General features: G+C 39.8%; 1 protein-coding gene across 23 annotated transcripts in view; it reads right to left on the bottom strand.

The window, feature by feature from the left end:
* The window catches only part of AKAP13 (A-kinase anchoring protein 13), a 360797-nt gene that overhangs the window by 37292 nt on the left and 296917 nt on the right, over window positions 1-26588 (bottom strand). For 16 of the 23 annotated variants that reach the window (XM_055362877.2, XM_031002130.3, XM_055362887.2 and 13 more), the window contains 3 exons: window positions 18108-18282; window positions 3448-3515; window positions 887-953 (listed from right to left, as the gene is read on the bottom strand). In XM_055362877.2, coding sequence (XP_055218852.2) covers window positions 887-953; window positions 3448-3515; window positions 18108-18282 — 310 coding nt within the window. The remainder of the gene's footprint in view (window positions 1-886; window positions 954-3447; window positions 3516-18107; window positions 18283-26588) is intronic. The other 7 variants (XM_055362880.2, XM_055362883.2, XM_055362882.2 and 4 more) reach the window with 1 other exon arrangement.

Raw genomic sequence — 26588 nt, 5'->3', positions numbered from 1 at the left:
CATATCTCAAAACGATATTGAGTGAAAAAAATAAGCAGAACATATAAGCATAAGTCATATTATCTAATTTAAATTCACACAAAATAATACATTTTTTTCAAAGTATACATATGTCTAAAAATATGGCAGATTAGAAGGACATACATTAAATATACTACAGTGGGAATGAGACAGGGAATGGGGAGTGAAAAGGGAAAAGTATCAGTAAAACCAAAGTGGAGTCTTCTATGCACTGTTGAAAACGGTTTGATGTGAATGGAAGAGTGTGATTTACTCAATTCTGAATAACATTTGAGGTCCTTAGAAATAATAAAAAAAAGAACTATTTTCTATAACTTCTCAGTTTAGAAAGAAGTTTAGGCCGGGCATGGTGGTGCATGCCTGTAATCCCAGCTACTGGGGAGGCTGAGGCAGGAGAATCGCTTGAACCAGGGAAGCGGAGGTTGCAGTGAGCCGAGATTGTCCAGCCTGGGCGACAGAGAGAGACTCCGTCTCAAAAAAAATAATAAAAAAAAAAAGTTTAACAAGCCAGATCTCATTTGATTTGTATGATTGTAAGGCACTAAAAACAAGTCTTTTAATTCTCAACTATTATTAAAGAGGAAATTGAGATGCGCAGGGGTCACTTGCTTAAACACACAGGGCAAAGGTGCTGCCTTTAAGCTAATACACAGACTGTTTTAGAAACCTTCCAAGAGGGTTTGATGGTATAATGTTAAGGTATGGGTCAAGGAATCTGCAGGATAAAACAGCAGCCTTCTCTCACTTACCACAAAATAGGTATTCATATCTTGACTATGAATAATAACTGAATATTACAACAGCATTTTTACATTCAGAACCAGAAAGTCAGAAAGGGAATTGAGAGGTGGGCTGAGCTACTTACGCTTGTTTCTCATAATGACCGTGGGCAGTGACGATGTGTCATGTGCCTGAAGGCTCCCTTTGGGCTGCTAAAGAGAAAGAAAGTAAGTCCATTGACAATTCACCTCTGTCAAGCCCTGAGAAGCCGAGTAGGAGGGGAGCAAGCAGTTCAGCTTCCTTTCCCACTCTGCTTTTTGCACTGCCCTAAGCACCCTGTGTCCCAGCCACGGTCGCCCCCAATTGCCATCCTCTAAGCCTGCCACGTACTCCAATGCCGTAGATGCTGTCTATCCTGCCTGGAATGCTTTTCTCACCTTCGGAAGCATGGCATTCTTCCCCTTTAAGACGATTTAAGGGTTGCCTCCTCGGTAAAGCCATCTATAGCTTCTCTCCTCTCCTCACCCAAGGCAGTGACTGGCACCTTTCTCATTTATAGTAACTGTCCGTCTTCCCCAGTAGATTGCTGGTGCCTTAAGGGCAGCATCTTTTGACTTTTGCATTTCATTTCCAGTAACTAGTATTTATAAGGTGCTAAATTAGTGGGTAAAATACTAATTTTAGTTAATACTTTCGTTGTAGCCATGTAGCAAAAATACTTTGAGAGATTATAGATTGAAGCAATTAATCTGAGATAAATCATTAGAAGAAATAGGTTACTTCCTATTTAAAATGAAATTCCAAGCAGGGTGCGGTGACTCACACCTGTAATCCCAGCACTTTGGGAGGCTGAGGTGGGTGGATCACCTCAGGTCAGGAGTTCGAGACCAGCCCAGCCAACATGGTGAAACCCTGTCTCAACTAAAAATATAAAAATTAGCTGGGCATGGTGACGGGCACCTGTAATCTCAGCTACTTGGGAGGCTGAGGCAAGAGAATTGCTTGAACCTGGGAGGTGGAGGTTGCAGTGAGCCAAGACTGTGCCATTGCACTCCAGCCTGGGTGACACAGTGAGACTCTGTCTCTAAAATAAAATAAAATAAAATAAAATAAAATAAAATAAAATAAAATTCCCCCTTTTAGGTTATATTCTCTTATATGGGAGATGCTATATCTCTATCATGATCCTTCCGTATAAACTAGTACATTCACAACAACTGAGTCTTATCAGAGATCAGAAACTCAAATGACTATGGTGCCGGCAGGTAACAAATGACAGAAGCAAGCTGGGGTGGGGTGGGGTGTGGGAAGGCAGTGGCGGCCTGGAACTGGCATATCCTGTCTAAAGGAGGCAGCACCACTCAGCTCCAGCCATCCCTCCCTCCCTGTGAGGTGCTCAGGCGCCACTGATGGAGCCAACTCCTGCCCTCAGCCTGCTTAGTGAGTTTGGAGCTTATATTCTAGTGGGGGGAAGATACACACTATAAAAAACTACGTAATAATAAATAAAGATGGGTAAATACAGACTCTAAGAAGGTGATAAGTACTATGGAAAAAAGGAAAAACTGGGAGTGCTGGGTACAGGGAAATATCAGGGAGCCAAGGGTTATAAATCTTCCAGTTTTTTCAGGAGAACTTAAGAATCCAAACTGATATAAAACATGATTTTGAAAGAGCTGCACTAACTCACATTTTAAAAATACTACATGAGCCAAACAAAATATGTGTCCATGGGCTAAAGAAGATCTGGGCTATCCTATTTTTTGCCATTTTGACACTAGTTTTAGTGCTTCTCAAAGTAAGGTCCTCGGACTATCAGCATCATCTGGGAACTTACTAGAAATGCAAATTCCTGGACTCTCCCCCAGAATCTGAAACTCTGGGAGTGGGGCTCAGTAAGTTGTCTTTCAATAAGCCCTCGAGTTGATTCTGATGCACATTCCAGATTGAGGTCACGGCACTAGATAACTGTGTTTGGTGACTGACGAAGCACACAGCTCATTAATCATCTGTGTCGACATAGTTGGAAAGCACTCCTTTGACAAGGAATGAAGAGACACTTACAAGTGACTAGAACATTGAAAACCTCACAGGCTACCTAAAAGGTATGGCCCCTAACCCACACTTTTTTTTTAAGGGCCACTGGAAAAGCATGATTACATAGCATACATGCTCAGGGCAGATACCACCATAAAACAGGCACTTTCTATTCTTAGGTCATGTGATCAGAGCCACCTATATTACATACCCGAGGAGAAAAGTGCTACCAGACAGGCTAGAGCTAACCGTAACACCCTCCCCACCCCCACCAGCAGGTCAATGCCCCTGACCTCCACCTGCTGCCCTGATAGTCCTGAAGGAGGAAGACAGGTGTATGAACAGCAGGGTAGGCCTGCAGACATAGTTAAGAAGAAAACCACTTTAAGAGCAACACGGAAATATTAAAATCACGAAGAAATGTATATTGAACGTGAAGAAGTTCTGAAAGCATTTTCTTTTCTGAAAGTCTAATTCTCCAGTGTTACTCAAGAAGAGGATTGATCGCTTAAGAGAAAAAATATTTTTTAGTTATAATTTGTTCTCAAAGTTGGTACCAAATGATTAAAATAAACAAAATCCACCACAACCTCAACTCTCCCAAATCCCGAGGATTTTGCTGGTATAAACCCTTTTATTTTAAGCCTTGTTTTAGCCAGAAAGTCTTACCTTCATTTTGACCTTTGCACAGGAGGCTAGACTTTCTCGGCAGCCTTTGTGGACAAAAGCACTGCAATCTGAAAAGAAAGCAAACCCAAGGTCACATGGACAAAGCAAACAGATCCCAGATTCTGAGTTTCCACTGCTGCCACAAGTGGCCTCTGAATTTCAAAGTGAAGTCACTCACATGTGAGAATGTGACTGAAATTACAAACTGCAGTCCTCTTCTAGGAAGCAGTTCTGTGATGTTATTTGGAGGAGGAAAAACACGAGCAGATGTGATTTTTTTTTTTTCGGTGTTTGTGTCTTTATTTGGAGACCAGGAGACAGATTACAGCTTAATGAGAGGAACAACGACTCAAGTGATCTGATGGGAAGGGTGAGTTTCCTGGCCCTTAGGAAGCAACAGATGTGATTTCTAATCAACAAAAACTATTAAGTCTGGAACTTTTCAGACAGGAAGCCGGAGAGGCTACCAAAACTAAAAGTGAAAGTGTCTGCCATCAATGTGTAAGTCTAAATTACAAATAAATACATTAATAAAGCCCCTAACAGGGGTTACAAAATTTGCATGACTGTAATAAAGCACAGAATATAAAATCTGAAAAGCTTAACTACGCTGGGCTTTTTGCACCCCATTCTCTGAGACAGGAACCACACACGAAAGGTCACTGGAACCCCCACATGCACCTCTGGGAACTGTGACTTAAGAGAAAATGGAGACTTCTTGAAAGATAAAGCAGAAACCACAATTTGGCAAGGACAGCATTTTATCTCAATTCCTTTACTTTTCACTCCCTTGGCCTACAGGGGCCACTGACGTAAAAACCCAGGCCTCTGTGTCTCAGAAGGCTTACCATCAGCTCTCAGCGCTGCTATAAAGTCACATAACAGAACTGTTCCAGGAAGCCCGAGGTAAAGCAGAAACAAATGAAAGATCTGTCTGTGGGGACACTCGAGGAGACACTCTCATGGGAAGGGCTCACTCAGGAAATCAACCACAGATACCATTCACTAGGCAATGCCTCACAGACTGATTCAGGAAGCATCACAGGTCCTGTCTACATCAACTCACCAGTTAAGGGCCAACATCTCTTTTAGCCCAGACACATGGATTTGTGGGGGACTGGAGTGATGATGGGGAGGGGAGGAAACCAGAAAGGAGACTGCTAGAATCCCAGACCTCAAAGGCCTTTTCCAAGCCTTTTGTAACACTTCCTTTAACACCCACTTGGTTCACAGGTCTCCTCCTTAATACCACTGGCACAGTGTATTGAGACTCTCTTAGGTTTTTCTCTATCCCCTCTCTGGGGCAGGGACCATTCACCCACTGCTGAAACTTCAAATTAAGCCTCTCCAGCATAGTGCCTAGCTCATGCATCCTATTCAAATGCTCCTCTCTCGGCCCTACTATGCCTATTTAAACTAAAATTAGATGAATGCCCTGACACAGCCTTGATTACAGTATGTCAAACATCAATTTAGTAACACAAAAGGACAAACAGCTGTCAAACTAAATTTGACGTAGGTCCTGGCTCTGCATGTATGTATGTACTAGTACGACCCTAGTCCCTTCTCGACAGGCCTCCGTTTCCTCATCTATAAAATTAAAAAGGAGGAATCACATTTTCCCCCAGGTTCCCTCTGCTGTGATTCTATCAGATGGGTAAGTGAGTTTCAGGCTGCTGGACCCACAGCAAGAAGCATAACAAAGTGGTCGAGGCAAACGGCTTTATTTATTTTCTAGTAAGCCAAAACATGTTTCTGCCCATCCTCACGAGCACTATTCTTACTCAGGGTGTATGGTGCACCTCCCCTCTGCCACAGAGATGCCCGGGACTTGCAGCTGGCATGCTCCTTTCTGGTTTCTTCCTCTCCCATTAGTTGATCCATCATCTCCTTCCCATGCACAGACTTGAAAGCCCACCCCACCCAAACCCTTTCTCTTCACAAATCCCCACTCAGCTAAAGTCTTTCAAATACATCATCTTTAAGTCCATTTCTCTTTCCCTTCTACAGAAAAAGTATAAAAAGACTATGAGCAGGCAAAGTCAATGATTAGTAGATCTATGTTTTTCAGCGTGCTGAATCCTCAATATATAACGCTGAACAGAATAAAGCAAATTACAAAAAGAGGTACTGTATGGTAGTATTTATGTAGGCTAAAAACAAAAACAAATTATATGTTGTTTATGTATGAAAATAAATTATAAAACACAGACTACAAATGCACTGAATTCATGACAGTCCTTGTCCTTGGGGAGGAAGGAAGATGCATGGGGCAGGCAAACAAAGGGGAATCTGAACTTAACCATAATGGTTTCTTAAAAAGTGAAACAATCTGAAGCCGTCTGACAGAATGTTACTATGTGTTCATTCTGAATCATGGACACATATGTGATAAATTACCTATGTATAATACTTTGTATTAACATTTTTCAAAATTAAAAAAATTTTTAATTTTTAAAAAATCATCACACTCTAATGTCGTTCAAAGTTCCTTGGATTTGCTTATAAACATTTCCATATCCTTTTGCATAATCCATTTATCGCATCTTGTGATAACTTAAAGATAAGATTTTATTGTCTTATAATCCAGTTTAAAAAGTATATTTTTTTCTTTTGTTTTATTGAAAATCTATAATATTTTAGGCACCTAAGGGCAATACAGGAGGTGGTAGATTTGCTGGAGAACCAGCTACTAATTCTGATCTGCAAAAGTGACCAAGAACACTACGGGCAGAATTTGTTTCCAAGTTCTGTTCTTTCTGTTCCTTTCTTCCCAACCAGTTCCAACACCATACAGAGATTTAAGCAATGATGATTTTTAAGGGAGTGGCACTATCACTTAAAAAGGTTTCAGCAATATTCAAACTCTCAGGCCAGTGTTTGAGTGTCTGAGATGAACATAAAAGCAGAAAAAAAATCATTTAAAATGTGCTTCTAGTAAAGAACTTTTCACATAAATTCACTTCTAATTAATTGAAACATGTCCCCAAACCCACAACCCAGCTGGAAGTTTAACACACTCTGTATTATGGTCATGAGTCTTCTCTTAGGGATAGTTTGCATGGACATCTCCTTAACATGCTGAAGTACCTACTTGAAAAACACTCAACTTGTTTCCAAGTTGTCCTGGACTCAATTCACAGTGACAGTTTTAGTGCTGTGCGTGGGTGATTTAGAAACTTCAGCCCCACTGACATCAGCCAAAGTCATGAGATTAAAATCTTACTCTCTGTTTGGGAAAACAGAAAATTACCAAGAACACAAGAATTGAAGACAAATCTAATACATTTTTAAGCTCTCTGCCACAAACCATACCATGTTGTTATGAAGATCAGAGAATAATTATCTGGCCTTTTATTTATTTATTTGATAGATTTCCTAATAGCAGTAGGCAATATGCTTTCATTTTTTAAAATTCTTCAAAAAGGTCTCAGCACAGTGGTTAATGGGAACAGAGCTGATCCCTAATCGGATTCCTCTGTACCTAAAACAAACAGCCCAGCCTTCAACTTCTTTCTTTGCTACAAGGAGGCATCAAACCAAAGAAAATGAAGTTAAACCCACATGACTGGAAACTATCATCTATCTATTGCTGTATCTTTTTTTTAACCCATGCCACCAACCACCACAGATCTTTGGCGAATGGTTATATACTATGTGTTTTTTATCTTTTGGAAGAAAAATAAAACAAACCATTAGCGAGGCTAACTTAAGAAAATCAACTTTATACAATGATAAGAGGAGTGGCCATGCCAAACTGAAATGAAATGACAGAATATCAAAGGACTGCCTACACAGAAATGAGCCACCTTTGTGAGCTGAGTCATATGCAGCCAGGGCTCTGACAAAAGAGGTCTTCCAGTACTTCAGTCCACTGATCATCACTTGGGAATAGGCTGAAGACTTCTGACTGTTCTGCCTACAGATGTGAGCAGCAAAATCTAACTGGGAAAAATGACCTGATTCTTCTCCAGGACACGGGTTGAGGAATTACCTTTAAGGATAGAAATGTACAACTTTCTCCTATCATTTCAACTCTAACCAAGAAAATGAAAATAAAACAAAAAACAGTTAAATATGAGCAAATTTAGAAATGCATGCTACAAAATTCTTTCTGCAACTTTAAACTTCTTGTTTAAAATCTTTAACAGGGACCCTGTCTCTCAAAAAAAAAATTATTAAATATATGTGTGTGTGTATATATATATATATATATTTTTTTTTTTTCTTTTCTTTTTTGAGATGGAGTCTTGCTCTGTCACCCAAGCTGGAGTGCAGTGGTACGATCTTGGCTCACTGCAACCTCTGCCTCCTGGGTTCAAGTGATTCTGCTGTCTCAGCCTCCTGAGTAGCTGGGATTACCGGTCCATGCCACTACGCCTGACTAATTTTTTGTATTTTTAGTGGAGATGGTATTTCGCCATGTTGGCCAGGCTGGTCTCAAACTCCTAACCTCAGGTGATCCACCCGCCTCAGCCTTCCAAAGTGCTGGGATCACAGGCGTGAGCCACCGCACCTGGCCAATAAATAAAATCTTTGGGGGATTTGAGACATCGCCCTATCTGGACCAAGAGTGCTTATATGCAAAAGGCATGTGAGATGTTCTTGGCAGCTGGTGTAATAACCACAGTGCTGATGTACAGAACAAGAAGAAAGCCACAAAAAAGAGCCAAATCATCTCAGCTCAAGTAGCCCCAGCAGCAGTTTTCGTAACAACACTGGTAAACAAAAATGAAACAAAATGAAAGTATTCTGCTTAAAAAAGAATTGCCTTTATTGCTTAGGGTCTTTTTTTACCTTCCTTTTCCCTAAGTAATAAACTTCCTTCCTTTAATCAACTATGTGTATTTTATTCTCTCATATAAGCAATGAACTATAAATGCCAGAAAACTGTCTAGAGGGCAACTTTTCTGAGGAAATCAGAAGTAAAATCTAACCATCACACACATTCTAAATTCTTATGTTTCCTACTTAGATTGCAGCTGGTTTACTTGTTTGCTTTTTATGTAAAAGAAACAACCTACCACAAAAGTACTGAAATGCTGCTAGCACAACAGAAAATAAATCAGCAATAATCTCAGTATCATTTTACATCTGTTTAAAGCAAGCAAAACAGAACCACTGGCAAGACCCCAAAACCTGAACATAACAAATTCCTTATTCTGAAAGACCCCATTAAGTCACTAAGCTTTTCAAAGAACAAATTATTTGTGGCAGCTGGAAAGAACAGCTGACTATTCAAGGACAGCTTTACATAATAGAGAAATAAGAGTTGAAAAGACATTCCTCTATTAACCCTGTTAAAGTCATCTAATCCTAAAGCAAGAGTAGCGTTTTGGCTGAGATAAAAAGTCCCAGTTTCTTGTATAAACCATCATAACATATCATCATGATGGACTATATGGCTGATCTTTCTAACTACAAGTCAAAGGTGACTATGCAGTGCTGAGGGTATGAAGCTCTATCCAGGGGTCAGCCAAACAGGGTTACACTTAACCACAATGGGAAGCCACTGTCTCCTAAGAGCACAAAGGTTTCCTAGGAGGTAAATGACTAACTGCATGGACGCTACATTTCCTACGACTCCTGGGAAGATCCTGGACATGAGACGCGATGGAGGGAAGTGACGAAAGATTCTGTGTCCCCAAATTACTCATATTTTCTACTTCCTGCCAAGATAACACATGGGACTTCATACATACAAACATTCAGCTTCTTCAGGAAGCTGAAGATAATCCGCCCATTACTTCGGTTCCTTTGAGAAGATGACTACATACTATTTTGTTGCTTTCAATCCTTTTCACTCGTGTGTGTGTGTGTGTGTGTGTGTGTGTGTGTGTGTGTGTGTGTGTGTCTGTGTGTGTGTGTCAGAGTCTTGCTCTGTCGCCCAGGCTGAAGTGCAATGGCGCGATCTTTGGCTGACTGTAACCTCCACCTCCCGGGTTCGAGCAGTTCTCCTGCCTCAGCCTCCCGAGTAGCTGGGGATTACAAGCGCCCACCACCACGCCCAGCTAATTTTTTGTATTTTTAGTAGAGACGGGGTTTCACCATGTTGGTCAGGCTGGTCTTGAACGCCTGATCTCGTGATCCACCTGCCTTGCCCTCCTAAAGTGCTGGGATTACAGGCGTGAGCCACCGTGCCTGGCCTACCCCCTTCTTTTTATAAGAGGCAGGCTGCAGACTGTCTTACATAAACCTTAATGCTATCACCAGATGTTGAGACTATTTCTACATTACTTCTGGAGTAGGGTGGTATGCAAATTAAAGAATGTATTTTTGAAACTTAGGTGCATATTAGGGTAACAGTCAAGCCCAACTTAAACTATTCCTTTTTGCTGTCTGATACTTTTCAGTTTAAACCTCAAATATGGCCAGGCGCGGTGGCTCACGCCTGTAATCCCAACACTTTGGGAGCCTGAGGAGGGTGGATCACCTGAGGTCAGGAGTTCAAGACCAGCCTGGCCAATATGGTGAAACCCCAACTCTAATAAAAATACAAAAAAAAAATTAGCCAGGTGTGGTGGGGTGTTCCTGTAGTCCCAGCTACTTGGGAGACTGAGGCAGAAGAATCGCTTGAACCTGGGAGGAGGAGGTTGCGGTGAGCCGAGATTGCGCCACTGTACTCCAGCCTAGGTGACAGAGTGAGACTCCGTCTCAAACAAACAAAAAACAAAAAAAACCCCTCAAATATATTAACTCTTTTTCCTGGTTTTTGCTGAGCAGGTAGAACTAAGATAATCTCTGATATTTGATTAGATCAAGCCATTACCAAAAATCGAAGAACAACTAGCAAAGGTTATTATGACCCCTGTCCCCACCGACAGACTTCCCAAACAGAAAAGACTTTAGTCTAGTGATAACACACTGGACTTCATGAAATAACGTGCCTCCAGAAAAAGCAAATTCCTTGGGTGACTTCATATTAAAAAAAGTCCCATTCCACTTATAAACACTATTAGCACAGAACCAGTAGCCAATCCACTATTTCACTGGTTTTCCAAAATACTAGAAAAACTCTAAAAAAGTCTTATATGAAATAAAATATTAATATACTGTGTTCAAATATGTAAAATAGTACAGATCTATTCTGAGTTGCAATTTTAATATTTACTTTCAAAGTTAATGAGAACGATGAAGTAGCTGTGATGAACTAAAAACGTGAGGTCAGAGGTACATGACATTTGCAATTCACTTACCTACCACAACCTCTAATTTCTTTCTCTATTTAATTGTGAGTACATGATACAGAGAACATCTTAACGTTCTTCAAGTAGATAAATAACCAATATTAGCAGTTTTTTTTTTAATGGCTTGCCTTGCAATCACAGTATAATCTTCAATTAATTAGAGATGGAAGGAAAAATACAAATGAATAGGTAGGCTGATAGCTAAAGCTGATATGTTGATGTTAAAATTTGGGAATTATACCTTTAAGAATGTATGTTTTTATGTAGTTTTAAATATACACAAATTCAGAAATCTGTGGAGCTTCCAAACACCTGACATCCTGAAAGCTACCGCCCTATCCATTAAACTATTTAATTACTACACAGAAGTGTGGCTGAGAATCTCAGACCCTCAAACCTTTCATACAGTTTTCCCCAGTCAATACCAAACCCTACACAAGTGATTCTCCACGGGTATCTCTGGCATCGCTGGGCAATGGAAGTCTGCAAGAGGTAACCCAGATCTTGCTCTCCAGAGGTGGTTCTAGCACATACAACACTGATAGCATAAGGAGTCTAATAACTTGTGGTGTCCTGGCTATGTGTGCTTCATCATCCAGGGAGTCCAGTAAAAGAGAAGTTCTATCATGTTTAACAGGAAAACATATCAAGAAAGCAAAAATGGGCTTAGGATGCCTGTGCATTCTCCTACATTAACTGAATATTTTTGCTATCTGATAAATTTATTATATGCCAGTTACAGGTTTAATTCTGAGTGGTAGTCTAATGTAGACAAAGACTTAATATAGCCAAAGAGGGCAAATTTCAACTATTTGTAACCTAGAAATAATGTATATACACAAGTCAATGACAATACAAGGCTAAATATACACTGGCATATATTAGACAACTTCTTTTAGCCTGAACTTAAAATTGCAAAATTATCTGGAGCTAGTCATGGAAAGGTACAGCCACTCATTATAACCATAAGCCAACGGTTCTTAAATCTATTGTCCTCTATAGCACAAGATTCTTTGGGTCTTCAAAAAGATTGTCTATAACTTTCAACCTTAAATCTCCTGATAATGTTTCACATCACAATCCAGAACTGAGAGTTGGTACTTCAACTATACTACTTCTGATGCAAGCTGGTGCTATCAATAAGAGTGGTAGAACAACTCTCCTCAAGGCTTATAAGCTTACTCTGTTCTGGTAGTAATTCTGCTTTGTCCATTAAATTCTCAAAACAAATACCAACTTATTTTGTGCCTTCATCAGAGATCAGCTGATAAATAACTAGAAAAACCTTTGAAACTATCAGTGGTCCAATATTTACCTTTTGTTTTTAGACATACAAATAATATGTAAGTACATTCTCTAAAAATTCAAACAATCTAAAAGAATAAAATAAAGAGTCCTCTTCAACTCCTTTTCTCATTTCTCTTTTTTCAGATTGTTAACAGTTTGGTGTATAGCCTTTCAGATATTTTTGTAAAAAGAATTTTTTTTTTTTTTTTTGAGATGGAGTTTCACTCTTGTTGCACAGGCTAAAGCACAGTGGTGTGATCTTGGCTCACTGCAACCTCCGCCTCCCAGGTTCAAGCGATTCTCCTGCCTTAGCCTCCTGAGTAGCTGGGATTACAGGCATGCACCATCACACCCAGATAATTTTTTGTTTTTTAGTAGAGATGGGGTTTCACCATGTTGCCCAGCCTGATCTTGAACTCCTGACCTCAGGTGTTCTGCCCGTCTCAGCCTCCCAAAGTGCAGGGATTACAGCTGTGAGCCACCATGCCTGGCCTATTTTTGTAAATTTATATAAACTGTTTGTTTTCCATAAACTAGGATCATGCTGTATATACTGTTCTATTTACTGACTTTTCAACTCATCAAAATGTCTTGGAGAGCTCTGTCTGCACCTGCAAATCTCTCCCAGGGCTTGGCACACTATGGTCCTTGGGCTGAATTAGGCCCATAGCCTGTATTTGTAAATTTTTTTTTTTTTTTTTGAGACAAGGTCTCGCTCTGTTTCCCAGGCTGGAGTGCAGTGGCTCAATCTCGGCTCACTGCAACCTCTGCCTCCTGGGTTCGAGCGATTCTCCTGCCTCAGCCTCCCAAGTAGCTGGGATTACAGGCGTGCACCACCATGCCCAGCTAATTTTTGTATTTTTAGTAGAGACGGGGTTTCACCTTGTTGGCCAGGCTGGTCTCGAACTCCTGACCTCAAGTGATCTACCTGCCTAGGCCTCCCAAAGTGCTGGGATTACAGGCATGAGCCACCGTGCCAGGCCTGTAAATAAATTTTTATTGGAACACAGTCACATCCATTGTCTATGGTTGCTTTTGTGCTACAAGGACAGAGTCCAGTAGTCATGACAAAGACCTGATGGGCTGCAAAGCCTAACATACCATTGGTTCCTTTGCAGAAAAAGTTTGGCAACCTCTGATCTGTCCTATATTCTCTCTCTCTCCTTTTTTTTTTTGAGACGGAGTCTTGCTCTGTCACCCAGACTGGAGTGTAGTGGCTCAATCTCGGCTCACTGCAACCTCTGTCTCCCAAGTTCAAGCAATTCTCCTGCCTCAGCCTCCCAAGTAGCTGGGACTACAGGCACCGCCACCATGCCCGACTAACTTTTGTATTTTAGTAGAGATGGGGTTTCACCACATTGGCCAGCTGGTTTCCAACTCCTGACCTCAAGTGATCCGCCAGCCTCAGCCTCCTAAAGTGCTGGGATTACAGGCATGAGGCACCGTGCCTGGCCCTTATATTCTCTCTTTAGTATCAGCCTATCCATCTATATACTATACAAAATATACTATATTTTATGGATGGATATTTAAATTGCTTTCAATTTTTCCAGAATATAAACAAGGTTACAATAAATAAGTACCAAGGATCATTTTAGAATTCCTTTTTTTAAGCCACTGTGGGTGCCTGGCTCATATTGATATTCAATAAATATTTGTTGATAAACTGCTTTTGTATGAATCACATATCAAACAGAGTAGCTTGCAGAATTCAGTCAAATGAACTTTGTTGATTGACTTCATATAAGATCAGGGACTTAAGGGTATAATTATTGATGATTAAATGTAAAAAACAAATCCAGTGTGAAGTCATTAAGATTTTCTAGACTGAAGCTCTCCCCTTACTAATGCAGACAACAGAGTAGAAGCCATCTTATTCCTTTATAAACAATTATAAATCAGGACAATATGCTGAAATATTTGAAAAAAATCCATGAATACCTTTCAATGACTATTTCCATGCTTTAAATTTTACTCAGTTGTTTTTAAATCTACCCATTAGTTGTTACGTCTTTTTCTTGCATTATAGATTCCATTCATTTCATCCTTTTAGTAATTTTCTTTCTTTTTTTTGAGATGGAGTCTCACTATGTCACCCAGACTGGAGTGCAGTGGCGCGACCTCAGCTCACTGCAACCTCCGCCTCCCGGGTTCAAGAGATTCTCCTGCCTCAGCCTACTGAATAGCTGGGATTACAGGCACACGCCACCAAGCCTGGCTGATTTTTGTATTTTTAGTAGAGACCGGGTTTCACCATGTTGATCAGGCTGGTCTTGAACTCCTGACCTCGTGATCCACCCACCTCAGCCTCCCAAAGTGCTGGGATTACAGGCGTGAGCCACTGCGCCCGGCCCCTTTTAGTGATTTTCAACATCTCTTGCTTGTACATCCCCTAATTCTTCCTCATGGTGGTTTACTTCCTTATGTGGCATCTATGTATCTTTTATCGTGAGCTCAGCTTCACAGGATTTTTTTCCTCCTGCGGTAGCCTTGGGTATACTGATTTGTCAACCTAACCCAATGGAGCAGTTCTACATCTGCTACAGGCTGGGTCCCTCAAGGATCTGTCATTCCTAAACGGGAATTTCATGTAACCTCTTGTGAAAGTTTCTTAGCCTGAAGTTCCAGCACATACAGACGGTGTAAACTTGGACTCCAGATTCATCAATTCTCACTCAGAGACCTGGGGAGACTGTAAGGTTCCTTTCTGCTTCTGAAGGCCACTGGGTAGAATTTTTCAAGGCCCTTCATCATGGATGTTAGTCTTAAAACAGCATTTCTTATACAGGGGTCTCAGTCCCAGCTCCCACTACATACCCTGAGGCCACATATCTTGACCCCAAATGAGGGGGCATGCTCTTTACTGCTCTGAGTTCCCTCAGGAATTTTCTATTTGGCAGGTTCAGCTATGTATTAATTTTTTAAAGAATAGATTTTATTTAGCATTTTATATTTTATAGCAGAAGGCAGGTATCTAGTCTGCTTTACTGATGAAGTTCCCTGAATATTAATTTCATACTGCCAATCAAGAAATATAGCCTCTTTCCGTTTTTCTGAGATCAGTGCTCTCCAAAAGAACTGGCACATTGCAAGGAGGGATGTAAAAAACGATCCCTTGGAACACAGGAGGAAGATTTTACAGCTCTTATTTAAAATGACTTCTTAACGTAGAAGAAAAATTGAGTTAATGTCTAATTGATAAGTGGGTGCCTCGTTCAGTCTTTATGTTAGGCAGCCTCATTTTATATGTGACACTAGAGGTTTCTTAAGGGAGCGGGGTATTCTTCACTCAGGAGATGGGCTGGACAGGCATAATCCACATTTGTTTACTTTCAGCATGTTGTGATGAATGGAAACATATAGGTATCCAATAAAGTGGGCTTATGGATTATATTACCTGGTTTCCACTAAAATCAAATGAAAATGATGAGAGTTACACAAATTCCTTCAAAGAAGTCATGAATCAAAGACAATACTAATCATACTAATAACTAACCAGAAAACAAGAAAATGGCAATTCTGAGACTTCTCTTATTTTTAGAATGAGCTCTTTGAAAGTATGGCACAGTAAGACTCATATGTAATTTTTATGTTATGTATGTATCCTATGTGAGTATGCTAAAAATGTTTTAATAATAGGTGAACATGCTATAAAATGCTTGGTGATTACTGCTCTAGGCAACCAGGTTATTCCAGTACTAAGAAGCTAACTGTGTCCAATGGCTAAAAAACTAAACTATAGACCTCCAACTGGTGTCCCAGAAGAGTCCTATTAGAACCTGGGTTCCAAAATAAACACTGGAGGAATACTGAACAGTGACAGTCTCTTGTTTCCTAGAGGTTACATGAAATTATTATTATGTGGTAGTGGCTCTCAGCGGTCTGGTAAGTCACAAATGAAGGATGACATTAATGTGTGTGATCTCTGCCCACAGGGATGCATGAGGATTCGGGTGAGAGCTCTCATGATTTTTTGTTACTTTTGAAAAAATAGGACAGTAAAACAAATAGTGTTGCTGACTACTTTGGGGGTATAACATTCATAAAAATCATTTTACATGAATGTGTGTCATAAAGTCAGTCGTATCAAAAAGTCACAGGAACTGTAGCACAGATTAGACAGGCTGTGTGCTAGCTGTAACTCCACTCCTTCTCTTCCATGCAAGAAAGTGAGTGAAAATCATCATAGAAGTAACTTCCAATCTGTCCAAATACACGTTTGTTTTTTTTGTTTTTTTTTGAGATGGAGTCTCACTCTGTTGCCCAGGCTGGAGTGCAATGGCACAATCTCAGCTCACTGCAACCTCCCCCTCCCAAGTTCAAGCAATTCTCCTGCCTCAGCCTCCCGAGTAGTTGAGGTTACAGGCACGTGTCACCAAGCCCAGCTAACTTTGTATTTTTAGTAGAGACGGGGTTTCGCCATGTTGGCCAGGCTGGTTTCAAATTTCTGACTTCAGGTGATCCGCTCACCTCGGCCTCCCAAAGTGCTATGATTATAGTCGTGAGCCACCACGCCTGGCCCAAATACACTTTTAAACATTTCAAATTTCTACCAGGCACAGTGGTGCATGCCTAATACCAGCTACTCAGGATGCTGGCTGAGCCAGAAGATCACTTGATGTCAGGAGGTCAAGACAGCCCGGGCAACTAGTGAGACCCTGTCTCAAAAAAAAAAAAAAAAAAAAAAAAATCAGATTTCAGTAAGTTAACTATTTTTAGTAAGAAATTACTTGGGATATCCAACATAAATGACTGAAAACAAGATTTCAGGACATCATGGTCTGAGAGTTGCTCCTTGACATCTGAATTCGTCACTATAACATCTGAATTGGTTATAGATATAGTATCATGTTAATTACCTCAGCGTTCCGGGTGACTGGACTGGCCCTGGACTGGCTGGAACTCCAGACTGTCACCTCTGACCAGAAGCAGCCTCCTTGATCTACCCTGGTATGCTCTACAAATACTACTTTTGATCTGTGCACTGACAAAATTTTGAGATGCACTGCCTTAGAGCAAAAACGTGCAAATTATGGTCTGTGGGCTAAATGTGGCTTGAAGCCTATTTTTGTATAGCCCATGAGCTAAGAATAATTTTTACATTTTAAATAGTTTTTAAAAATCAAAAAACTATTACATAACAAAAATTTTATGAAATTCAAATTTCAGTATCCATAAGTGAAGTTTTATTGGAATCACATTCATTGGTTTATGTATTGTCTACGGCTGCTTTTGCACTGCAACTGCAGAGTTCAAGAATTGTGACAGAGACCATGTGGGTCACGACACCTAAGATACTTTTTATCTGGTCTTGTACAGAAAAAGTTAAGCAACTCCTGCCTGAGAGTGTCTTATCAAAACCAGGAACAATGCTCAGTTAGCGGACTTGGCTTTCAGCAGGTCAGCACAGAATGTCCCTGAGCACGGAGGTGCTCTCCCTTGGCCGTCACTATGGCTTAATGTTGGTAATGGCTGAAGCATATACCAAAGTAATAGAATAAAAATGAGCACATATGATCTAACAGAAGACCACTGAGTAGCTTTAGGGTTTGGGGTTATGGATAATTTTGATGCTGACACAGACTTTTAAAACGTGCAGTGGTTTAGAGATCATAGAACAGAGTGCAGATGCTCCTCATCCTTTCAATGAGGCTACACCCACATAAACTCATGATAAATTGAAAATACTGTTAAGTCAAAAATGCATTTCAATACACCTAACCTTCTGGACATCATAGTTTAGCCTGGCCTATCTTAAACATGCTCAAAACACATTAGACTATAGTTGGCCAAAATTATCTAGCACAAAGCCAGTTTTATGATAAAGTGTTGACTATCTCATGTAATTTATTGAATACTGCACTAAATGTGAAAAACAAAATGAGTGTACCGGTACTCAAAGTACAGTTTCTACTGAATGTGTATTGCTTTTGAACCACTGTAAAGTTAAAAAGCTAGGCTGAACCATCTTAACTTGACTGTATTTGAAATTGGGGCTGTCTGAAAAAAATATAGGCTGTATGTTATACATCTAGAATTTCTTTATCATGTCTAAAGAAAGATATAAAAAGGGTTACTTCTCCACCTAAATGAGGAACAGATAATGAGTGGGGACAGGAAACTAGAAATGAGCTTTCTTGAGCCAAGAGAGTTCCATCTTACGAGAGGAAGAAGCATGTCTCTTACTTGCACAAGTATAGGCATCTTTGTTGGTGAAGGACTTCATACACTGGCTACAGCTGATGGGACCCACCACAGGAATGGAACTGAAAGTGTGCCCGTTGACAGTCTTCTTATCTTTCTCCTTGTCTTTAGAATCTTTCTCCTTCTCCTTAATCTTATCTTTTTCTTTTTCCTTTTCCTGCCAAAGAAAAGAATCCACAGTTAATTGAACACTGGAGGGCTTTCTCCTTACCTGGGCACCCAGATGGCATGTGGTTAACAACAGCTGGTGACTATTTTGGAAAGGAGTGAGAAACAAAGTTCTGGGCAAAGTGTTTTGTTTTGTTTTTTTAAATTAAGGCGTTGGCATGCAAGCTACATTAGAAAATTCACACGAAAACTGGGCAGGCGGAACAGTTCTGGCAGTGGCTTATTCACTGGTTACTTCTACCAACAGATACAATACCCAAGGACCAGCACTGCAAGGAGGCTTCTGACACCTCAGCACAGCCCTTCCTCAGCAAGCTACAGCACAGTCCACACAGGAAGAGAGTCATGGGTTTAGGGCCAGCTTTAGGCAGAGGGCAGAAAAAAGGGTGGTAGCAATTCTGGGATCAGCCTGAGGGAGAAAAAGATGCCTGGGTGGCATGAAAAATTACCGAGGCTCCTCTCTTTCTCACATCAATCGCATATCCCTAAGTGACGGAGTATGTATAAAGTCTCCTCCTTTACTCTAGTTAGAAATATTAAATATGCCCCACATATATATTTTCAGTTGCTGCTAATTAGAATTTTAAGGTTTGTAAATATTAACTTTACCCTAATTTTCAAACTGGCAAGAGGAGACTGATAAGAAGGGGAGGCTGGAAAACCGTACAGTGGTTAAGAATACGGACAATGGTACCAGACCTCGGTTCAGATTCAGGTACTACTACTACTACTGCCACCACCACCACTGCCACCACCACCACCACCATCATCACCACCACGACCACTACTACTACTCAGTAATAGCGTGACCCTAGGTAAATTATTTCTCTGAGCCTTAGTTTTCTCATTTGTCAAATGGGAGTAATCACAAAAGCACCCATCTCATATGTTTTTTAAAACATATGACAATTAGGTGAGATAATACATTTCTAAAGCATTTTGCACAGTGCCTGGCACACAGTGAATACACAATAATGCTTAGCAATATTATTAATTACTCATAATTTACTGGAAATGAGTTTCATTAGCTCATTATTCTCCTAAGCCAACACAGAAAGGTATTGCTTGCAGTAAGGGAAAGGAAGTTTTGATGTGAGCAGGGAAGATAGAAGAAATTGGGGAGTGGCTAAAGGACAACGGTGCAGGGCACGGAGGATAGGAGAATGCACGGATGACAGGAAGGAGCCTTGTTAATAATTTTTCTCAAAAACCACCTTTGTTGTTCCTCAAGCTAGATACCAACAGGGTCACTTCCTTTAAAAAAATGGGGTTCCAGGGAAAGGAAGTCCCAAGGCTTAGTAGCTCACTCCTCTACCCTGAGTACCTAGGGGCGCAGGAAGGCAGGAAAAGCAGGCAGTGTCCCTAGGTTGGAAAGATAAGCTTCGTACGCCGTGCTCTCTGACCTCTTTTGTGAAGCTCCTTTCTTTCCTGTGGTCTTCCCTCACTTGTCAGAGTGGCAACAGAAACTGATACTCATCTTGTGCTTCCTGTGTGCCCAGCCACTGCCCAGGTGCTTCTACTTACTGAGCAGGCCAAAACCGGGCTAGGTACAAAGCACAGGGGACACCAGCAAATGAGACATCAGACTGGGTGAACAGTGGGGGCACTGGGCTGGGAGTCAGGAGCTCTAAGTGCCAGATTAAGTTGGCCATGTCACCTTAAGAATACTGCAGGAATGTCAGAAATGTTCTAGAGACAGACTGAAAGCAGAGGACTCTTATGACATCAAGCCTCAATCTAAGAGAGGCTGTTGTCAAAGCTTACACAGTCATGAACAGGAATGGAAAGGAATTCAAACATTGAAAACTTGAAGAACTACTGATGAGCGGTGGGTCCTTAATTAAATATCTAAAGCAGTCAGGGACATTTCAGGTGGACAACATCCTTAGGAGGCCAGGACCATGGGGATATAACCATGCTCTCCATAAAAGGTCCTTTAGAAGCACTGTTTGGCAGAGTACTTGGCTGGCTTATCAGTATCAATGAAATAATTTCCTTTCAAACCAACTGGACTACAAAGACCTACCATTCACAAGGTAAGAGGTTTTACCTATTGTCAATACCATTGTTATGTCCTAAAAAAATTCCAGGAAAATGGGTGTCCCAAGTCAGTGATCATGACAACTACTAAATGCCTTAACATTTTGAATCAATGTCTTCTACATACATCATTTCGTCTGACTCAATAACTCTGAAGTGGGCAGGGTGAGCATTATGCTTCCCATTTTACAACGTAGAGGATAAAGATAATAAATAACAGCTAAAAATCTGAACAGTTACTACGTGCTAAGCACTGTAATAAGCAATTTACATGTATTTTCTCACAACAACCCAATGATAATACTAGGTATTATCTCCATTTTACATCTGAAGAGATTGAAGCTTAGAGATGTTTAATAATGCATTTGAGGCCACATGCCAATAACTGCTCAAGCTGAAATTAAGATTCAGATCTGGCTGACTGTAAAGCTCAGCTCTCATACACTGCACTATGCTGCCAGGGACTGGAGAGGTTGGTTGACTTGCAAAAGGTCACACAACAGATGATCAGCACAGTCAAAATGGGAACCCAGGTCTTCTGACTTTCTGTTCAGAACCCAACCACTGTAATGAAATGGTAAATAATTGCTAGATCTATGATTCATGTGAAGTCTTTTGTTAATCAAATACATATAATGAACATCTAAGAGCCAAATTACTACACTTTTGAACTATAAAAAATAATGAGAGGAAGGGACAAAAACTCCTTCACTTTACAAAACAGGAAGCTGTTCTGAGTGAAAATTGGTAATCACTAAAGTACATAAAACTTTAGTAATAATCAACAACTAAATTTGGGTTTTTTCAAATAATTTCTTTCTTTTAACTAAATTTTGCTAAAGGTTTTTCCATGCATAAAATGTTAAATGGAAAAGCATCTGATTTTTTTGCTCAGGAAGTTAAATTATACTTCAATCGTTTAAAAAATCTTTTTATGGCAACCAGCTTATTCTCTCAAGCGTTGCAATGCTCTTCAAACCTGAATAAATAAGAAATAGCTTCCCTTTGCAACAATCCAAATTAGTTCTTCCCAGGATAGAAACAAAACAAAACAACCAACTCCACTGGCTCTTTCTGTATTTACTAGAATTTAGTGCTTTAAAGAAGTCAGGCTCTTACCTCCCCATGCTTTAGTCCTATGAATCTCACTGTTATGTGGGGTACTTCATGAAACCGAGCCCATTTTATCGACATGATTCGACCCCCATGCCAGGAAGCGTGCTCTCACAGAAGCGGGGGCGCATGCCGTCAGGGCAGAGCTCAGCAGCTTTGAGCTGCCATTAGTGAAATCGTAAGAGGAAGCCAGAGACCGGTTGAGAAAGGGAAGGAGGGAGGGCTGAGGCTGCTTGTTTCCTTAAGACAGTCTTAACTGTTTGAATGCTGCTGCTAAAGCCAACAACCCTTGTTATGAAGGATACAGGAAATGAAACGAGACCTCACTCCCCCCAAAAACAGTGTGTGTGGACAGTGCTTAAGCAGCAATATAGGAACTCTAGCAAGGTTTGAGGCCAAGTTTTTACACGGGAAGTTAAGGAACACATCTTACCTATTTTAAAATAGACTCCTCATTTTGTAAAATGCAGTGAGTTTCATAAGAAAACTTTTCAGTGAAGTTGCCTGGTGTAAAGTGGTGACTAGTTATTTTCTGAAGTCTGACTTTTCCATGTTTAACAACTGGCAAAATGCTTTAGCTGTGTGCTGGAGAAACAGGCTAATGGTATTTAACAGGGATAGATGCAGGTAACAACTGCACTAGGACACTATCAAAGGTGATTCTTCACTTTTCCAAAAATACCCCTTTATACATGTAATTACAATAAAAAGAACACTCTGGACAACTGTGAAAACATGATATGATCAAACAACTGTCATGTGACAGATCTTTAATCAAAGAAGGAATGAGAATTACATTTAAAATTAAGTCTTTGTAAACACTACTCTAGGAGGCACTTCTGAAAGGCCTATGGGTACAGCTCTTTTTTATACAGACCACAGGACCTAGGAGCTGTAACTGGATGTCCTGTTACAAAGTCATGTAGCATACTTGCAGCTGTGCAGGAATCTAACCTGTGCACTCAAAAATACCCACTTCAAATCAAATAGATTTGTCTAAAACATTTCTAACCACCTCTTCTTTGTCTACAAAGAGGAAAGCTTAGTATTAGGTTGGTGCAAAAGTAACTGTGGTTTAGAAAAAAGAAAACCAGTGTGATAGGACGGTTTGAAGAGGGTCATTCCACACTCCCTTTGTGAACTCGAACACTATGCATATGAGTGTTTAAATACTCTGTAACACGCAAAATTACTTAGCAGGAAACAGCACTATCTCTCAAAGACACTAAGACAAAAGCAGAAACTGCCAATCTTCCTGCTATACTTCCTGTTTAGCACCCCCTCTCATCTTCCACAAACACATTCAATATATTTATCTAATCTAATCACTTATGCCAGTCGGTGATAATTCTCAAAAGGACATAGGATCAAGGACTCAATTTCTTAAGTTTATATACAAAACCCAGTGATCCAGACAAAACATGTTACCCTCCTAGGAATGTGAACAGTTTACTGCCTACTGGCTTTTGGCTTCTTTGGACATGTTTAAGAACTGTTTATCATCACAATTATACAACTGAATGGAATATATCTAGGTTAATCACTATAACCTATTTTCATAAAGATATATACATCATGCAAAAGGAAAGCAGACATTTTCAAATAATCCTTAGACACTTCTCTAAGAGTTACAGGTGGCATTTTAATATTATATTCAGTAGATGCTTAAATTTTTCCTTTAAAAGATGTAGGTCTAGTTTTATTGTATGGTAGATTAATAAAACAATTGGATCAGACGGTCTCTCACAGCATCTATTTAAAAAATAATTTTTAAAAACTGAAAATTTATCATTTTCACAGAAGAATCAGTGTCAATATCCATAGTAGCACTTTCAATTTGTTAACATTATGGAGAAGTAACATTATTCAATAGTTAAGAACAAGATTAGAGTTAGCATCACTATGTTAAGAAAATTTAATATTCATTAATTTTTATGTTACCATTTAGAAAATACAGTACTTCTGCATGGTAAAATGCTATGCAGATACATAGCATAGTGAGGGTATTTAACACAAAATATACTGCTTTACTATTTCCCCTATTTCTTTCCTCTCTCTCTCTTTTTTTTTTTTTTTAAGAGACAGGGTCTTGCTCCATTGCCCAGGCTGGAGTGCACACAGCTTACTGCAGCCTTGAACTCCTCGGCTCAAGTGATCCTCTTGCCTCAGCCTCCTGAGTAGCTAGGACTACAGGTGTGTGCCACTACGCCCAGCTAATTTTACAATTTTTTTGTAGAGATGAGGTCTCACTATACTGCCCAGGCTGACCTTGAACTCTTGGTCTCAAGTGATCTTCTCATCTCAGCCTCAAAGTACTGAGATTACAGGTGTGTACCACTGTGCCCCACCCCCACCTTTTAAAAAATCATCTTTTGCTACATTGACAAAAGCCAAGCTGTTCCAATTTTATTTAAAAGTGAGCTAGTAACAACTCACTATAAAAGGTGACTTACAGTTGCCACTAGGGCACTCTAAACACTTGGTAATGGGAAATGGACTACAATTCAGGATTACGAATTTGTAATTTTTTGAGTTTCCACTGCTAAAGACAGCACGACCCCAAGAGATCAAATCTTGAAGCCAAGTCTGAAAGAGGAACCAATCTCAATTGCAAAAAAAGTGTTGTCATTTTGACAAAGGAGATGATCAGAGGCAAGAGGTCAACTGATACTAAAAGTTTCTACCAGTGATCACAGATTTCGGTCTAACACAAAATATGTTTTCTCCTGTCCTTTCTGCTCATCCCCTCCTAGCAAACTCCAGTCCTTTCAGATTAAAAAAGTTAAAAGAAAAAAATTACACTGTATAGTAACATTTTGTTTAAACACAAAATGATGAGTACTACTTCCTGGAAGTCAGATAACAGGAGGTTGTGTGAGGTTGTGTGACGTGAAGCATACATCTCTGTGCCTCAGTTTGTAAAATAAGGAGGCTAGGCTGAGGGCTGAGACTTTTTTAAAGGTCAGGGTCCAGCTTCTAAATTCCATCTTACATTGTTTTTTTTCCTATCATGTGTATGTTTTACCTTATCCATGAGATGAGTGGTACATTCACTGCTCTGTCCTAAAACTCCATGACATTGGGGAGATGGCTAGAAAGGGGGAATCTCCACTTATTTATTGGTCTTCCACGAAAAGCTTGTTTGAAGACAAGATTCAGTAGTTTTAAACCAACATAAAAAACAACGAAAACATTTTGAATTCATCCAAACTAGATCATAAAGTTTTTCAAGGTCAGGACTATGAGCTTTAGTTCTCTTAGGTGCCTGTTAACACCTAGTGGAATGCTAAGACTATACAAGGCATTTAATAATACTTGGCTAATTTATATTGATCTGTCAAAGGGGATTTTCTTTTGTTGATACCAACTAGTATCCAAGCCGACAGTGGTAAGTAAAATAGGTAAGGCTCTATTTTAAGCCTGGCTGCCAATATGTAAATACGTAGAATACTGGTAAAGCAGTATTCTTTGACCTTCATTTTTTTTTTTTTTGAATTATAAAACAAGGCTGAGTCTGAAGTTAAATGTGTGATTATGCTAGAAATAATTTGCTAGACTCTATGCATCTCTCCCTGATTGCCTACTTTCTCTCCATTCTGTACTTGCACAGGAGAAATGAAAACACAATTCTTGTGGCACGTTTTGTGGAAAAATTTCTTTGAATGTATTTGCTAAACCAAGAGATCTTACAAAACATGGTGAAATACTTTGGCTATATTTCCATCAGCCCACTGAATTGAGGGCTTGAGAAGCTTAGTGCACCTTGTTTTGTGAGGGAGGAGGCAATGCCCTTTTATGACAATATTCTTGAATTCAATGTTTGTTTATTCCCTTACTTCTAAATATGCATGTATGTACGTGTGTATATATCTGTATGTACATGTATATACTACACACACACACACACATGCACGCACGCACGCACACACACACAGTGATTCCTTGCAAGAGTTCCTTAACTGACTTCAAATTTTTATTTACTTATGTCTTTATTTTGTTAGAGGGTGTTGTGGGTAGATGAATAGGGTGTGAGAGGCGAAAAGTTTTTCCCCACGGACTTGAAATGGAATCAGTTTTGGTTTAGCACTGGGAATCAGTATAAGAAAGTGAACTTCTTTTCTCCCTTTCTTTTGAAAATACATTTTTAAAAAAGATTAGAAATATATAAACCAAAACATTAAGCATAGTTATCTCTAAGCGGGGTTATTCCAGGAGATTTTCATTCTTTTACTTTTAGATTTTGAAGATTTCCATAATGAGCATGTGAAAAATAATTAGATAAAAAATGTTACTTTAGGCTGGGCGTGGTGGATCACACCCAGGGCTTTGGAAGGCTGCAGCGGGAAGAGTCTTTGAGGTAAGGCATTAGACCGGCTTAGACAAAACAGCAAGACTTCATCTTTACAAACAAATTTAAACATAGCTCAGCACGATGGCACAACATGACTATAGTCCTGGCTACTCAGGAGGCTACGGTGCGAGGCAGGAAATTGCTTGAGCCTGGCAGTTCAAGACTGCAGTGAGCTATGGTCACGCCACTGTGCTCCAGCCTGGGTGATACAGTGGAGCCTTACACACACACACACACAGACACACACACACACACACACACACGGTTTAAACATTTATTTAATCTCTTAATCACTAAGAGAATATATTCCAAATGCTCCTAATTAGAAATAGATCTAAGAAATCATATTAGTCTTAAAAGTTCTTGTAATCTTCTGTGGGATAATCCTTCCCTCTAAACCCAAATATAAATATTTTCAATCCTTTGATCTTTGCATAAAATCCTTCTGTTGCATTTAAACTGATATTACAGATTTAAGCACTGTGGTTTAAGAGTATGGGATTTGAAACCAAAGAGATCTGGTTTGAACTACTTCTTCACATTAGAGGAGTATCCTCGGTAAGGTACATCACTTTTAGAAAGGAGAGATAATACCTACCTGATAGGGTTGTTGAAAGGGTTAAATAATATATGGAAAGCACTTAGCATATAGTGAAAACTCAGTAACTGGTAGTTCCACTTCTTGCTATTTTTCTTCTTATTATTTTCCTTTAAATATTAGGCGATTTCGGAGAGTAATCCTGAATTTATTTCCATTTATGTCCCCATGATTTAACCAGTTTTGGTGTGAA

Source organism: Gorilla gorilla, chromosome 16, assembly GCF_029281585.2.
Source record: "Gorilla gorilla gorilla isolate KB3781 chromosome 16, NHGRI_mGorGor1-v2.1_pri, whole genome shotgun sequence".
In the NCBI taxonomy this organism is placed as follows: Eukaryota; Metazoa; Chordata; class Mammalia; order Primates; family Hominidae; genus Gorilla; species Gorilla gorilla.
This window is presented reverse-complemented; position numbering and strand designations above follow the sequence as displayed.